This window comes from Podarcis erhardii (genome assembly GCF_964252035.2).
Source record: "Podarcis erhardii genome assembly, chromosome: 1".
Classification (NCBI taxonomy): domain Eukaryota; kingdom Metazoa; phylum Chordata; class Lepidosauria; order Squamata; family Lacertidae; genus Podarcis; species Podarcis erhardii.
Window position 1 is genome coordinate 30704048 of NC_138497.1, and position 18073 is coordinate 30722120.

Consider the following 18073-nt stretch of genomic DNA (forward strand, 5'->3'; position numbering starts at 1 on the left):
GAAGTAGGGGCACAGACAGTGTGGCCATTTCACCTCAGCCGTAGGAGAACTAGGGGCACAGACAGTGTGGCCATTTCACCTCAGCCGTAGGAGAAGTAGGGGCACAGACAGTGTAGCCATTTCACCTCAGCTGTAGGAGAAGTAGGGGCACAGACAGTGTGGCCATTTCACCTCAGCCATAGGAGAAGTAGGGGCACAGACACTGTGGCCATTTCACCTCAGTCATAGGAGAACTAGGGGCACAGACAGTGTGGCCATTTCACCTCAGCCATAGGAGAACTAGGGGCACAGATAGTGTAGCCATTTCACCTCAGCTGTAGGAGAAGTAGGGGCACAGACAGTGTAGCCATTTCACCTCAGCCATAGAACTAGGGGCACAGACAGTGTGGCCATTTCACCTCAGCCGTAGGAGAACTAGGGGCACAGACAGTGTGGCCATTGCACCTCAGCCGTAGGAGAAGTAGGGGCACAGACAGTGTGGCCATTTCACCTCAGCCGTAGGAGAAGTAGGGGCACAGACAGTGTGGCCATTTCACCTCAGCCGTAGGAGAACTAGGGACACAGACACTGTGGCCATTTCACCTCAGCCGTAGGAGAACTAGGGGCACAGACAGTGTGGCCATTTCACCTCAGCCGTAGGAGAAGTAGGGGCACAGACAGTGTGGCCATTTCACCTCAGCCGTAGGAGAACTAGGGGCACAGACAGTGTGGCCATTTCACCTCAGCCGTAGGAGAAGTAGGGGCACAGACAGTGTAGCCATTTCACCTCAGCTGTAGGAGAAGTAGGGGCACAGACAGTGTGGCCATTTCACCTCAGCTGTAGGAGAAGTAGGGGCACAGACACTGTGGCCATTTCACCTCAGTCATAGGAGAACTAGGGGCACAGACAGTGTGGCCATTTCACCTCAGCCATAGGAGAACTAGGGGCACAGACAGTGTGGCCATTTCACCTCAGCCGTAGGAGAAGTAGGGGCACAGACAGTGTGGCCATTTCACCTCAGCCGTAGGAGAACTAGGGGCACAGACAGTGTGGCCATTTCACCTCAGCCGTAGGAGAAGTAGGGGCACAGACAGTGTAGCCATTTCACCTCAGCTGTAGGAGAAGTAGGGGCACAGACAGTGTGGCCATTTCACCTCAGCCATAGGAGAAGTAGGGGCACAGACACTGTGGCCATTTCACCTCAGTCATAGGAGAACTAGGGGCACAGACAGTGTGGCCATTTCACCTCAGCCATAGGAGAACTAGGGGCACAGATAGTGTAGCCATTTCACCTCAGCTGTAGGAGAACTAGGGGCACAGACAGTGTAGCCATTTCACCTCAGCCATAGAACTAGGGGCACAGACAGTGTGGCCATTGCACCTCAGCCGTAGGAGAAGTAGGGGCACAGACAGTGTGGCCATTTCACCTCAGCCGTAGGAGAAGTAGGGGCACAGACAGTGTAGCCATTTCACCTCAGCCATAGGAGAACTAGGGGCACAGACAGTGTAGCTAGTTCACCTCAGCCATAGGAGAACTAGGGGCACAGATAGTGTAGCCATTTCACCTCAGCTGTAGGAGACGGGAGTTGTATTTTAAAAAATGCATTCCAGTACACACATGACTTTAAATTAAGGCAAACCTGTTTGAAAGGTTGGAACAAAAGTCTAATCTAGCCATCTTCTTTGTCATTTTTGTTTACATGTTTTCATGTAGATTCACATTTTGATCACAAATTCATCATTACTTGAGGATAAGAAGGAGCAGCAAGCACAGCAGAGGTCCCCGTTTCCCAGGGACAGCCCCCGGATTGACAGATCAATCCCCATACAAAATCCATTGAAGTCGAAAAGTGTCCCCGGATTCACTGAAATAAATCTGGTTACCTTATTCTAGGTGCTATCGTAGTGTGACAGCTCTTAATACTGGAGTCACCCCTCCAAAGCATCACCCAAATCAGAGCTCACCTGGATTGCAAACCTCACAAGCGCTAAGTCCTCTTACAATATCTGATGCATAACTAGTTTTCACAGGAGATTATTCCAGTATTTGAAAGTCAGGACTGATTATAGAATAAATATGCTTTCCAAGTACAGAAATATTAGGGTTCAAAATTCCCCTTCAATATATATTTATTACATTTCCGCTACTACTACTGATTGACTATTTTTATTTTTATTTTGTGCACCAAGGGAAATTTCCCCGCATCTGGTACTAAAACTGGCCTGCCGGCTCGTAGTGCTGCCCAGTTGGAGCCACAGCGCCACCCAATGGACAGTTGGTGGCAAAACAGGACGGCAAGCCTGGCAAGCCTTCCAAAGTGTACAGTACTGTAAAATTGCCTCCGAGCTTTGGGCAATGGAATCCTTTCAAGATGAAGAAGCAGCTCCTCCGTGATTGATTCTGGGTTAGATCTTTCTCCTGCTTTCCGCTCTTTGTAGTCTGACGCAGCTGCTATGAGCATAATGGACATCTTCAGCGACTTGATATTTGGGATGTTCAAGCAATCGGGCACTTAGGCAATTGTAGATTCAAGACTTCTATGATCTTACAGGGCCTATCTTTTTAGGTGGCAATGTGCATTTCACTTACTTAAAAATGCAGCTCCCCCCCCCCACTCATTCTGCTGCTTATTGTGCCCCACAGTCCTGCTCCAAGTGCAAAGCTAACCCAAGGCATTTTGCTGCCTGAACGTGTGGACAAGTCAGACCAGAAATATGCCTTTATGGAGAAAACAATTTTTAAAGGTTGGGCAATGGACCCCGTGGACCTCTGTAAGTTATTGGGCAATGGCTTCCATTGTCTCTTGTCCAGTGAGATGCTTCCTAGGGCTGATGGGAACTGGGACCCAACATCTGGACAGGAACTGCAGGTCAGGAATGGATGTCCCTAGCTGCAAGAACCAGCACGTTCCTATTTCAAGGGTAGAATCATAGAGTTTTAGAGTTGGAAGGGACTCTGAGGATCATCAACACCCTGCAATGCAGGAATATGCAGCTGTCCCATATGGGGATTGAACCTCTAACCTTGGCATTATCAGCACCACGCTCTAACCAATGGAGCTATCCAAGCTGAATCTCTTGGCAGCCAAAAGAAGAAGTAGCCTGGAAGTTAATTGTGCTCCTTCAAAGGTGAATCCTAAGGCCACACAAAGACACAAGGGCTCAGAGGAACCATCTTGTGCTCAAGATTGGGGGCGGGTGTTGCATGTGCATGTGGTCATGTGCGTGTTGTGCATCACATGCATGCTAGCCTGATCAATAAATCTGCCCACATTAAAAATGGCCATCTATCTCCATTGTTGGGATGGGGTGGAGCGGAGAGGGGGAATCAAGTTTAGGACTATTTTGGAACTTTTCTGTGAATCATCTGAATGGAGCTAATGGATGACCACTGCTCCCCAGGTGATAGTCTGGGAACTTCTGATACAGGCCATCCTGAAGACAGCTGAGGGAGTAAAAAGCTTTGAGGAGAAAGGGCCCTTTCTGCTAACATTCTGGATTTGGGTCTCTGGTGTGTTCTCCCTATCCTTGTGCCTTCTGCAGCCTGGAGTGTCTGTTTTCACAGGCTGAAAAATCAGACATCTCTGCCATTTCCAATGCTTTCTTTGCAGTCGTAACCAGCTCCTTTCCTGGAAAAGTCTGCAAAGAGCACAGGAGCCTTCCAAAACTGGTATGCGAAACTTTGTTTTCACAGTCAGGCCCCTGGAGGGTTCTGATAATTACTTCACCAGTATTCATTAATACTGCATCAAGGAAAAAAACCCGCCAGCACTCTGGAGAAATAAAGGGGCTGCATTGCTTCATCTTCTAACCAGTGAAGTGACTGTGAATATTATGAGAACATAAAGGCTGTCAGTGACGTAGGCACACACACACACACACACACACAACCTCTCACAATGGCATTCATAATGCCATAACACATTCTACACTCATAAAAGCATTTTTTTTAAAGGCATGAAACTTCACCAACACAAATCAACAGAAAACTCACAATCCTTTCCTCATATATAGCTATTTATGCACTCAGTTTCACTCAGATACAATCCCACAGACATGTATTTTTTAATGTGCACACACATACAGATAGAAAATTGCACCCTAACACAGCATGTGCATCTATACACGTCACTTTTTCAGAGGGGGGGGGGGAGAGAGAGAGAGAGACTAAAGTGAAGATGTTACTGCATTCATCTGAGTGGCTTTAAAACCGTATTCCCTCAGTACCCATGAGTGAGGTGATAAATATATGAGGCCATTTTGAAAGCTGACAAAATGCCATTTCCCACATGCTAGCTCTCAAATACAGAGCAAATAAAGGAGGACAGTGGCATTGTAAATGGCAAGGGTTTTTGCTTTTCTTATTTTTAACAGATTGCCCCTAATGTAAGATGCTTCAAGGCTGTGTAGAAAACTCTGCGGAGTCTTGTGGCACACCATCCTGTAGTCTTGTGTTTTTGACCTAGCAGCCTTCCCTTTCCCACAGTGCGTTGGCCTGTATGAATTATAGGCACTCCACATGCACATAGATTCCTTGGTGAACTGGGGGTGGCGCTTTCGTAAGAGTGCTTTAAATCTAAAGAGATTTCAAGCAGTGAAATCTCTGGCCCCTACGCTCCGCTCCCTCTTTTGCCTGCATTCACATGGGCGCATGCAGACCGCCATTCTGCCCCCCCCCAACACACCTCAGGGCACTTGCCTCAGCATGTGGTGGATTTGAAAGGTGTAGGAGTGACGGAAGAATGAGTGAAAAGCCTTTTCTTGGTTTTGCCATGCACAACATTTCTTCCTCTCTCCTTCATCTCTTTGGAAGCCCAAAGCTCTTTGGAGATCCGAGGAGGCGGTGTCATTTGGGCATGTGTGTGTGTTCAAAGATTTATTGGATTTGACAAACAATGATTTATGACAGGGCAGCCTGGGCAGGGTGCAGTGAGGAATATCTGTGCCTCATCATGACTCGGAGATCCATTTCAATCCCCGTCTTGGTCCTCTGCTGCCTCTTATTAAAACGCTGAGAGGATCGGACTTGACAGATGCAGACAATTTATTTCTTAGTGCAGAGAAGGAATGAGAGAAAAGAAAACCAGGAGGGGCCAGCCGTGTGTGTGTGTGTGTGTGTGTGTGTGTGTGTGTGTAAATGAGGGACTTATATATCAGAGTTCCTTATCTCCAAGGCTCTTGGTACCTGCTCCAGATCCATTTGGACACTTTTTAAACATTTTTAAATTAGCTTTCACTTATCAGAAGCGTTGGGTTTCAGGCCAGGTTCTTGAGGGTTCTGTGTGCCCACGAGCTTGATGTGGTTTGAATTCTCAAGCTCTCTCTCTTCTTCCCGGTAGGTCTTTAGGTTTCCAAAAATGTGACATGAGTTGATATGAAGGCCCCATTCCTCAGGCTACTTTCAGCTTCGCCATCCAAAGCTTGTCCAGGCTATGACTGCCAGATGAAGAAGAAAATAGATAGAGGGATCATGTCACTTCTGCTCCATCCTGCAGAGCTTTATTGGGGCCGCAGGGTTCTGAGATAAAGGATGGTTGCTCTGTTTTTCTGTGCTGTTGTTTTGAAGGAAGCTGCTAGACCTGTCTTTTGTTTATATAGATGTATTTGATTTTTTAGGTCCTTACTGATTGTGTTTATTGTACAGTGGTACCTCGGGTTACATACGCTTCAGGTTACAGACGCTTCAGGTTACAGACTCCGCTAACCCAGAAATCGTATCTCGGGTTAAGACTTTTGCTTCAGGATGAGAACAGAAATCGTGCTCCGGCGGCACAGCGGCAGCTGTAGGCCCCATTAGCTAAAGTGGTGCTTCAGGTTAAGAACAGTTTCAGGTTAAGAACGGACCTCCGGAACGAATTAAGTACTTAACCCGAGGTACCACTGTAATTAGTTTTCAATACAGTGGTACCTCCGGTTGCGGACGGGATTCATTCTGGAGGTCTGGCCGGATCCCGAGGTTTGTGCAACCTGAGAGACCGCTTCTGTGCACACACGCATGGCAAAAACCTGGAAATATACTTCTGGCTTTGCCGCTTACATATCCCGAAGTTTATGTAACCGGAGGGATACGTAAGCGGAGGTACGACTGTATCTCTGTTGTGTTTCCAAGTTGATTTGAGTCACCATCATCTTCATAGAGCCTGCTTGGCTCCTTGGTATACTCCAAGTTCAATGAAACAAGCTGGAAGATGGCTTGAATACAAGTGGAGGAAAACTCCTGATAAATGCAACTGAACTCTGATGAGGGCTCATTATCAAGCATTCTCAGTGGCTGTGAAGGTGACAAAGAAGGCATACTTTGCTGTCTCAATCCAGATAAGACTGAGGTGGAATCTAGACACATATAAAAAATGCTGTGAAAATGCCTTTTTAAAAAACGTTTTGAAAAATGTATTGCATTTGCCATAGCTCACCATCGCCATCTAGTGTCACATTTGTATAATGCACTTTACAACGCACTTAAAATGTTTTATTTTCAACTGTATAGCTGAGTCCTGAGTCACTGTTAGTGGGCAGTTCCCTAGATCAGATGGTTGGGAGGTGGCCTGCTCTGGATAGGGTTACACTCCCTCTGAATGAATGGTCACATAACTTTGGTGTACTTCTGGATCCTTTGCTGTCACTTGAGGCTAACACTTGGCGCAGAGTGCCTTCTATCAGCATCTGGACAGGGATAGCCTAACATCTGTTGTATATGCTCTGGTACCTTCTAGGTTAGATTACTGCAATGCATTATACGTAGGGCTGCTCCTGAAGATGGTTTGGAGATTGCAGCTGGTGCAGAATTCAGCAGCCAGACTGCTCACCAGGGCGAGACGGTTTGAGTGCTTCACACCAATCCTACCAGAAATAGGCATAGAAATTATCTAAATGAAATAAGAACAACACAGATGCAGGACATCAGTATTATGAAAAATGAGGACAATGTGAATATTTTTAATTCCCATTTGGCAAATGGAGAACCGAGAGTGAAGGTAGCCACTTTTGCAAACACCTCCATAAATCTGTGGCTTTGCAACCCAAAACTCAAAACCTTCTCACTGGCATTGTTGACTGAACCAAACCAACTTCAGTGAAGCAATGGTGATCAAAGACCGAAAAGACATTCTGAGTGCAGCACATATGGTTTGAACACATATCAGCTGCCTTGAAAACAAATGTCTAGGAATGAATGAAATGCCTATCAAAATCACTTCCAATCCCAGGCTACAGGTGAAGACAGGGAGGTATTTTAATTGCCACCCATAGGCTGAGATTGCCTGCTTCCTGACTAGGGCTGAAGGCTTGTTTTGGATTTGGAGAGTCATCTAAAACCAGCATTGGATTTCTCCCATTTCTCTTTTTTTATCTTTTGAATACCAGCTCTAGGCCCCTTACTTGACCACGCCAAATTGGCAGCAACAATTCCCCTCTATTTTAGTATCCTTTCCCTGAAATATTCCAGTTCTAAATCTCCAGCATAAAAACATTGCTAGTGCCCTTTCATCCTTGTCGGCAGCATCCCTGGCAGCTCTTGCCCCCCATAAATCAGATTCCATACTTAGAACTGGCTTAAAACTAAGTCAGCTCACATAGGTGCCTTGGCTTCTGCAAGGCTACTATCTCTCCACATGCGCATACTTAATAAAAAATAAGATCTTTTGGAGACTCTTTTGAGAATGTGGTCAGCACACAGTGAGCAGCAAGGCTTTGCAAGGGTACAAGAGTCACTGTAGCCTTGCTCAGAGATGTGGGCCTCTAAGAGGGGTAGAAAGCATCTCTGCTCAAATGCCACCATAAGGGTGGCGTGTTTGCTTCTTACAGATGGGGCTGATTAGCCGGGAATGTCAGCGATGCAATTTGGGGCAGAGTAAGCAACTTATGCATTACTCTGAACCTCATAAAGCAGAACTGGAAAAGGTCATGTTCCCTTTCTTCCCCAGTCGCTTCTTCTACTTCCTCCTGCTCTTCAAAGATAGATAGATAGATAGATAGATAGATAGATAGATAGATAGATAGATGATAGATAGATATAGATAGATAGATAGATAGATAGATAGATAGATAGATAGATAGAGATAGATGATAGATGATAGATGATAGATGATAGATGATAGATGATAGATAGATGATAGATAGATAGATAGATAGATAGATAGATAGATAGATAGAGATAGATAGATAGAGATAGATAGAGATAGATAGAGATAGATAGATGATAGATGATAGATGATAGATGATAGATGATAGATGATAGATAGATGATAGATAGATAGATAGATAGATAGATAGATGATAGATAGATAGATAGATAGATAGATAGATAGATAGATGATAGATAGATAGATAGATAGATAGATATGGTTTTGCTGTTTTATTTCTCTGCCATAAATTGACTACTATATGTAACCAGTCATCAATTTTGATGATGGTGATGATGATGGTGATGATAAATTGTTTATTTGAGTTGTCATTTTTTTTTTTTTGAAATAAATTGTTTTTAGACTGTTACTGGCTGTCACTTTCCTCCCCCTACTTCACACACCCATGGAAATTTCTCTGTTTTCAAAATGCCCCTAACTTTTGAAATCTTATCCAGCTGTTCTGGTCCACTGTGTTGAATCAAAGGTGAACAGTTCCAGAAGCTCTGCAAACGTCATCTTGGTAGTCCGGAGGACCCCACAATTAACTGGTAGTTGTTGTAGCAATGAGCTCATATATGTTTATATTCACTTGCATTGATATTGGCTAATTGGCATGGTTTGATGCTATCCTTATCTGTGGGCTTTGGGTGCTCAGCTCTGAGCCCAGAAAGGGGAACTATCTATAAGATTTGGGCATTTGCCATCTATGCCCTCATCTGGGCAGGTGAAGTGATGGGAAATCCTAGACAAAGTGGCACATGCTGCTTTGTGTAGAAAGAACATATGAATGTTTGCTTGGGTGCAGACAAGCCATCTCCTTGCTGTGGTGTCCTTCCCACATGTGTAACGGCTAGGAGACCTGGCAGACTATAAGTCCACACCTTTCTTTAATAAAGCACTAGAACTGATCACTCTGGCATTGTTGGCATCCTTCCTTGGTATACCCATGCCCAACCACTCTCCTCCGTTGGACCTATGGGTCAGAACATCAATCCCTGCATTCATGCCTGCTTGCACCCATGACTGTCCACAGACTGTGCTTCACCTGTTGTGAAAAAGCTGATCTAAATGCCGTCTCCAGGACTGGTTATGTGCCTCAGCACAAACATTAGGTATATGGAATTTTTAATTTGCAAGGTACGTTACGTTAGCTTGATTGTCTTTCCATCAGTTCTGTTAATTTTAAGATATGGGGGGCAGAGGCTGAAATACGACTCAGGACTATCTAGGAAGTCCACTGCAAAGCAAAGATTTCAGCCTGTGTGTTTACAACCCATCCAGTGTCCACCCACTGGATCACACTCACAGAATTTAAGAGTTTGCAATACTCCATTTGCTTCTTTACATCTATGAAGTCAGTATCCTGAAATCTCAGTGTTTGTTGGACCACCATGGCCACAATTCAACGTGCCTCTTAGATCTGCCAAGGCTTTCAGCCTTTGAACGGCTTCCTTTGTGCCACTTTTGAATTTCACCCATACTTCAAAAGTAGCTTGAAAGCAGGACAAGCACATTGCTGTGGAAAAGAAGTGCCAAAGGCACCTCCGGGTGTGTATATGGAATGAATCACTCGGTTCTCTAGATTATGACCTATATTCTGAATCTAATATTTGGATTTTCTCAACATTTTATTTTTTATGAGTTGTAACTGATGCTGGTCCTGCTCAGAGTAGACCCATTGAAGCTAATGAACATGACTAACTGAGGTTCATTGATTTCAGTGAGTCTACTCTGAGTCTAATGTAGTTGGATGCAACTTTATGTTTACATGAGTCATTGTGATATTAGGGACTAATTCATTATGGATATTTCTGCTCCATGGGTTTTGATTGTAGGGTCATTAGTGCCACCGAGTGAACATTGAAAATAATGCTGGCTTACACAGAAGAAGGTGGTGGACAAGGCCAAGTGGGTGTATGGACGGAGATAAAGCAGATCTTCTGGTGCTCTCTGCTACGACCAGTTCCTCTCCCCAGAGCCTCTGGGGTGGCGATTGGGGCCATCTCCACTGGACAGACCCCGGAGACCCCCTCCAGCAACATGCGTCCCAGGAAATGGCACAACTAGATGGCAAAATGGCTTTTGATGGAATCTAATATGCATGGCAGTACCTCGAATGAAAGCAGATGTCAGGCAGAATCAACCCTGGGTTCCGGGATCAGTGCTTGGTTTTGACAGCAGCCTAATATCTCTTCCCAAACACCTCCAGGAGGGTGTCTTGGCTAATAGGGCTCCTTTTTGTTAACAGCCCTTCTCAGTCATCTCAGAAGCCACGAAGCAAAATTGCTTTGGGGTAGAAAAGAAAACATATAAAGAAATGGGCAGTGCTAAGGGAAGGGCCTCTCCTGCAGAATTAATCTCTTGCTGTGTGGGTTACCAAGACATCCCAACTGCACGAAACCAAGAAAATCTCATTACAGTATATGCAAGAAACATGGATACCCCAGGTTTAAGGCCACGGACGCACTGTACATTTAAAGCACATTTGAAGCACATGGCGCCTGCCCCAAGGATCCTGAGAACTTCAACTTCAACAAAGCTACAGTTCCCAGGAAACTGCAGTTCTCAGGATGCTTTGGGGGAAGTCATGTGCTTTCAATGTATGGTGTGCAGCCTAAGTTTCTACTAATGTCATTTTCTTCATTTGCCATTTTCTAGTGTCATTTGAATTATGGTGCTGGAGGAGACTCTTGAGAGTCCCATGGACTGCAAGAAGTTCAAACCTATCCATTCTTAAGGAAATCAGCCCTGAGTGCTCACTGGAAGAAAAGATCCTGAAGCTGAGGCTCCAATACTTTGGCCACCTCATGAGAAGAGAAGACTCCCTGGAAAAGACCCTGATGTTGGGGAAGATTGAGGGCACAAGGAGAAGGGGACGACAGAGGACAAGATGGTTGGACAGTGTTCTCGAAGCTACCAACATGAGTCGGACCAAACTGCGGGAGGCAGTGGAAGACAGGGGTGCCTGCCGTGCTCTGGTCCATGGGGTCACGAAAAGTCGGACACGACTAAACGACTAAACAACAACAAGTTTCATTTTCCTTTGCTTAGGGATTATCTATACTTCCACTTGTCCCCATCTGCCTTGCTTCTTTCCCTGGGAAAACCCACTCTTTAGTGCTGAATTGGAGCAAATGTCAATCTGTAGAAAACCCCACTGGCACTAAAAAGCTGGTTTCCTAGAGGTGGAAGGAGCGGGATGTGTGGACGAGGCTTCACAACTATAACTCTTCACATCAAAAAGTGGTTATGTGGAATGCCATTTTGTTCCAAAGATTTCAAAACAACTGCAGCACTGCGCTACGTTTCACTGAGAATAAATCTGGGCCAAGTGTTAGACCAGATGCAAAATTCAGAAAAGGTATACAGGGATGCTATTCTTGCCAGTTGTCAGGGAAGAGCAAGAGATGTCAGTCCTCTCTAGATTCCCAGGTTGCACAGTATTAATAGCAGCATCATGTCACAGCGATGGCATCAGGCACTGCATAGGGATAATGTGGATGACAAATGCACGACAAATGGATTATTTTTTTTAAAAAGAAATGTTTTGATTTTGATTTTCCAGCATCAATACACAAAACAACAACAACAACAACAACAACAACAACAACAACAACAACAACAACAACAAAATTGTAAGTCTCTCCCCACAGGTGAACCTAAGTTTGATGAAATACATTGCTCCATAGTTGTAGATGTGTCAGACAGTGGATGCCAATATATTTCTTCATGTCTGTTATAAGCGGACATCCGGTTTCAATAAAGTTTTCTTTTTTTTTAATAATTTTTATTGGGTTTTTACATTTTATAACAACAAACACACACACAAAGACAAGAACACACAAACACACAAATACAATTACATACCCTAATTTTCTTTACCCACTTTCATTGACTTCCCCCCACCCCCTCCTCTTACATCCCAGTTCCAAAATTAATTCAGCAAGTTCTTACCTAACCTCTTAAAGATATTCATATTGTTTTTAAAAATTAAATTCTTTTTGTTTATCTATATTCAACTTATCCAATTCTCTTATAATCATTAATTTCTTTTTTTTTTTTAAGGTCGATCTAGCTTCCCCTCCACAAATTTTCCCTTTATTATATTAATTATAGGTCACATTGACCAAGTAAAACAAAACATAACATTTTATAGTTCTATTCTCTCCCCCCCCGCCCCGGTTTCTGTCCCTTCCCAGACAAATGTCCAAAAAAAAAACAAACAAAAAATAGTTCTTAGCCCGGATTCCTCACGTCCGAGGCGTCTGATTCTCTGTCAGTCCCTCTCTGCCAACTATGTTGGTAGTCCTCTTTGTTGGTCCTAAGACCCCGAAGGAGTTCAGTCAGAGTCACATCATATTTTCTTTCATCCAGAATGTTAAAGAGTGTTTGCTGCGAAAGACCATCTAGTTTTCCATACTCAAGAGGAAAGTCCCAATCATGTTGCTTTATTCTTTTTAGTTTTAATGTTCCAAGTGCTCCAGGGACTTCTCTCTTCTTCTTTCTCATCTTTTGCAGGTTTGTAATCCAAAGGTCTTCTTGCTCATATTCTAACAATGCAGATTCCTGGTTGATATTTTCCACTTGTAGTGTCTGAACTCCTTCTTTCTTCTCTGTCAATTCCAAAGGCATCTCTTCCTGCTCAGCTGCAGAGTTTTTATCATGCGTCTCCTTTGTGCATTCAGCAGAGTTGTTTGTTTCAGAATTCAAGGTCATAAAAACTTTACTCAGAGCCATACTCTGCTCCTGCAGGATTCCCACGAGAAAAAACATTTTTTCTATCTCCGCCAGTAATTTTCCCTCTGCAGCCATTGTAATGTCACTAATTCCCCCTAGGGGGCTTTCAGTTATTTAGTAGTCCTTTTCCAATAATCTGTTACTTTGTTATTATCAATACTTTGTTTCCAATCGCCTCAGTCCAAATGTATCAGCTTTAATTCCAAGAGTTGTTAAATAGCAAAATTCTTTACTTTGTCCGCCCGTTTGACAGCTTCTTTGACAGCTGTCAAACTCCTTTCACTTCTTCCTCCGGCACCCAAATAGGACACTCCCGGGTTTTTGGGGGGGATTACACACAAAGTTCCAAAATTCCCTTTCTCTCCAGCACAAAATCTTCTTCTATCAAATTTGTGGAAAACTTTTAAATCATCAAAACAGTATTCATTCCGCCTTAATTCTCCGTTCCTTGCTTTAAATCGTCTATAAGTAGAGGGGGTGCAGACTTCCCTTTAACACATCCCCCGATCGTGCCGAATTCACAGGATAAAATTTTTAAAGTCCAAATTCCACTACTCACGGGTCCTTTGTTATCCAGTCCAAATTTTGGGAAGAAAGTCAGCGCTCTCCGGCCATGGCTTGCGGCTTCACTCCACTGAGGTAGCGGTCTACTCTCAGCACCACGCCACTCTCTGTACCCTCTCCGCAGCCTTTAAAAAGGCTCTTCGTGGGTCGGGGAGGGCGCTTAAGGTGCCCACCGAGTCACCAAGTCCGCAGGCTTCCGCGCCTGCGGTTTCTGAGGGTCCCCGTGTCGCCGGCACGGCAAGACCCGTCCTCAGTAGAGCCGATTCCCTCCGGAGCTCGGAGGGAATCCGCCATTAGCCGTTCGCGCTAACCCGGAAGTCCTCGGTTTCAATAAAGTTTTCATCTGACTTGTCCTTTAAATGTTCTCACCTGTTTCCTAAGTTTCTCCATCAATGCGACTGTCCGCACTTTCTGCCCCCAGTTGTGAATTTGTAAATTGTGCAGATCTTTCCAGTTGGGGGCTATGAGTTGTCTCACTGCCAGCAAGAGGAAGGCGAACAGTTCCTTGTGTTGAAGATCTTTCTAGTCTCTGTGAAAAATTATTAATAAAAGCAAGCTGTGGAGTACCTAGCATAGTTTGCTGAATTGCTGAGCTGTTTTCTGTGAAAACATTCTTCCAGAAAGGTTTGATTAAACTGCATGTCCACCACACAGACGAAGAGTTATGCTTAATTATGGAGAGAGAAAACTTCGCTTACATTTAAGGACGAGGGGGAAATCTGAAAAATTCACGGCGGATAAGGCTATCAACGGCTGATAGCTATGCTCTGCCTCCATGTTCGGATGCAGTAATGCTTCTGAATGCCAGTTGCAGGAAACCACAGGAACGGAAGAGTCCTCTTGTGCTTTGCGCCTGCTTGTAGGTTTCCCACAGGCATCTGGTTGGTGACTATGAGAACAGGATTTTGGACTAGATCCTATGTTCTTATGTTCACGGCTAGTCTTCCACAGGCTAGCTAGATTCTTAACATTTGGTTTTCTTGTAGTAGCAATCTGTTTTTCCTCTTTGTGCCTCTTAGTCTTATTCTTAATAGCATTTCTCTAATTTGGCTTTGTCTTGGCTTGAGATTATGTTCTGCGACAGGCTCAAGGGACTATGTTCCTCACATGTGCCTAGATCTGTCGGCTTCAGGCTACCCGCAGAGACTAAAGGGATTCACAAGAAAAGCAAGCTGTGCTGCTTTTGTGGAGATGGGGAGGTGTTTGGGGTTGCTCCCTCCTCCCAGGCAAAATAATCCTGGTTTATACAGTGGTACCTCGGGTTACCTCGGGTTACAGGACGTGGGTGGCGCTGTGGGTTAAACCACAGAGTCTAGGACTTGCCGATCAGAAGGTCGGTGGTTCGATCCCTGTGACGGGGTGAGCTCCCGTTGCTTGGTCCCTGCTCCTGCCAACCTAGCAGTTCGAAAGCACGTCACAGTCCAAGTAGATAAATAGGTACCGCTCCAGCGGGAAGGTAAACAGCATTTTCGTGCACTGCTCTGGTTCGCCAGAAGCAGCTTAGTCATGCTGGCCACATGACCTGGAAGCTGTACGCTGGCTCCATCGGCCAATTAAGCGAGATGAGCGCCGCAACCCCAGAGCCACGACTGGACCCAATGGTCAGGGGTCCCTTTAGCTTTTACCTTGGGTTACATACGCTTCAGGTTACAGACTCCACTAACCTAGAAATAGTACCTCGGGTTAAGAACTTTGCTTCAGGATGAGAACAGAAATTGTGCTCCGGTGGCGTGGCAGCAACAGGAGGCCCCATTAGCTAAAGTGGTGCTTCAGGTTAAGAACAGTTTCAGGTTAAAAATGGACCTCCAGAACGAATTAAGTACTTAACCCGAGGTACCACTGTAGCCCTGGAAACTCCTCTCTGCCTTGCGCTAAAGGGGAGGTGGTGGTAGACTGTCAAATGCATTTACACCTGGCTTGAACCTAGGGCAGTTTTGGCAAAAGCGGAAGTGCTGTTCCTTTACACCAGGGGTTAGCAAACTTTTTCAACAGGGGGCTGGTCCACTGTCCCTCAGACCTTGTGGGGGGCCGGACTATATTTTTGGGGGGAGAAAATGAACAAATTTCTATGCCCCACAAATATCCCAGAGATGCATTTTAAATAAAAGGACACATTCTACTCATGTAAAAACACCAGGCAGGCCACACAAATAACCCAGGGATCCATTTTAAATAAAAGGGCACATTCTACTCATGTAAAAACACGCTGATTCCTGGACCGTCTGTGGGCCGTGTTTAGAAGGCAATTGGGTCGGATCCGGGCCCTGGGCCTTAGTTTGCGTACCCATGCTTTACACCATCTGAAGAGTCCTCAACATAAGACAATAAAGTCTAAAATTACCTAACTGCACCATTTCCCCCCACAGAACCTGAAAATTTGAAATAATAGATCCATCCATCTCTCTCTCTCTCTCTCTCTTTCTCTCTCTCTCTCTCTCTCTCTCTCTCTCTCTCTCTCTCTCTCTCAACTCCCTCCCTCCCTCCCTCCCTCCCTCCCTCCCTCCCTCCCTCCTTTAAGGTGTAGTTCATGCATATGTAAAAGATTAATTGCAAGAGCTGTAGAGCTCTATGACATCATACACTCTGTGGCAGTTATTTTCAGTCGGTATAGTTATGGCAGTTAGTAGAACAGTCTTACTAGAGCAGCAGATGTGTTGTGCTGCTGTCTGCCTCATAGTTAGTCTATGTGGGACACATTAGCAATTTAAGAAACATTCACCTGCATTGTATATATTTTAATCTGCAACTGCAAATACACTAAGAAAATATTGTTTGTTCTTTAAACTTTAAAAGAGAATGTGTTGCATAGTTTTTTATAGGAGGGGGAAAAGAGAACTAATTAAAGCATCAAACGACCCAGGCCTGTCTTCTTCATCTTCTGCAAATGGGAATGAGAGTCCAATTCCCACAGTTCAGACAGTTTTGAACTAATTCAGCAAACTCTGTGAAACTGAATGAGTTATCTCCTTCACCAATAGACTTCTGACAACAGCACCTAATATAGTCACTAGGCTTCAGTTCATCTTCTCAGCTAGGAAGTTGCCGCCCACGACACAGGGTCAGTTTCAGAGATGCTGTTGCCATAACAACCAGGCTTTTTGGATTCTCTCTCTCTCTCTCTCTCTCTCTCTCTCTCTCCTGAATGGTTAGAAGAAAAGCAATGCCACATCTGGAGCTGCAGTAACTCTTCCCCTACCCTCATTTTCAGACTGAAACAGCAAAGCAGATGCAATTATCTTGCAAGCTTTGAATGAAATGTACCAAATAGCAGAGAGCAACAATCACCATCTCAGGCTCAGGCAATATAGAAATGCTTTATTGTACAGTCTGGGATCAACCTCACAGCTCTCTGATGGGGTGCATTGCTAGTGGAAACTGATATTCTTCTGTTCAGCTACTGTGTATCCATCATATGCAGCAATTAAAAAATATTGCATGTAGATGGAACAAATTTTCATAGCCTCCAGTTGTCGAGCAGTGTTAAACAAATCCCACAGATTCAATTGTACAGGTATCAGAGGAAAATAATGTTCTATTTTTAACACACCACTCCCCATTCATTTTCCATAATCAGGATTTTAGAGTACAGCTCCAGATCCCCTTTCAGGTAAGCTTTGTTTTACATCATTTTTTTTTGGGGGGGGGGGAGAATTGGAAATCTTCACTTCAGAGTCAGATAAAGATCAGTACCTAATTTCCAAGGCAGTAGTCAACATGAGTGTGTTGTTTTGATCCCACTGAGTTAGAAAATGAGGGCAGACATCTCACGTGCATTCTAAAATGTGTTACTTATCACTTATGAATCTTCTCTTGCTTCAGTATATGAACATTTCCCCAGTTCACAAGTTTTTCTTTCCCAGGATAAAATGTTGCCAATGCCATGCACTGCACCAGAATCAGGTCTGTGTTAATGGAACCAGCTTAGTCTTGCCATGGTCTGAAGACGATTGGCTTGTGGTAGCACAGAGGTGAGCTTTTTCACAAGTGCTATGGAATGTCTTCACTGCTGAGATGCAGGAGGCCCTTCCCACAGGTGATACAATAAATGCAAGACAGCTGAAAATTTTGATTGTAAATCCACTTTCCTGTATGGTCACTGATAGGATTTAAAGACTGGATACAAGTGCATTTTAAACTGCATTTCTGCCTTTCACACAATGGTAGAGAGAGGGAGACAGCACCGACAGCACTTTCGGAGACACACATGAAATGGGAGGTCATAAGAACAGAGGAGGAGTCATGGGGAAACAAGGAAAACATACCTAGAGACATCACCTTGCCAACAAAGGCCCGTATAGTTAAAGCTATGGTTTTCCCAGCTGTCATGTATGGAAGTGAGAGCTGGACCATAAAGAAGGCTGATCACTGAAGAATTGATGCTTTTGAATTATGGTGCTGGAGGAGACTCTTGAAAGTCCCATGGACTGCAAGAAGAGAAGATCAAACCTATCTATTCTTAAGGAAATCAGCCCTGAGTGCTCACTGGAAGGACAGATCATGAAGCTGAGGCTCCAATACTTTGGCCACCTCATGAGAAGAGAAGACTCCCTGGAAAAGACCCTGATGTTGGGAAAGATGGAGGGCACAAGGGGAAGGGGACGACAGAGGACGAGATTGTTGGACAGTGTTCTCAAAGCTACCAGCATGAGTCTGACCAAACTGTGGGAGG

General features: G+C 44.6%; 1 protein-coding gene across 2 annotated transcripts in view; it reads left to right on the forward strand.

Annotated features, from left to right (window-relative positions):
- Nucleotides 1–17752, forward strand: part of LOC309344552 (uncharacterized protein) — a 131242-nt gene extending 113490 nt beyond the window's left edge. Inside the window, exon 6 of one of the 2 annotated variants that reach the window (XR_014157759.1) lies at nucleotides 10762–10830. Coding sequence is in view for 1 of the 2 variants with exons in the window: in XM_081867054.1 (XP_081723180.1) it covers nucleotides 17265–17269 (5 nt within the window). In the remaining variant the exon portion in view is untranslated. Of the gene's footprint in view, nucleotides 1–10761; nucleotides 10831–17264 lie in introns of those variants that run through there. The other variant, XM_081867054.1, reaches the window with a different exon arrangement.
- Nucleotides 17753–18073: the final 321 nt, after the last annotated feature.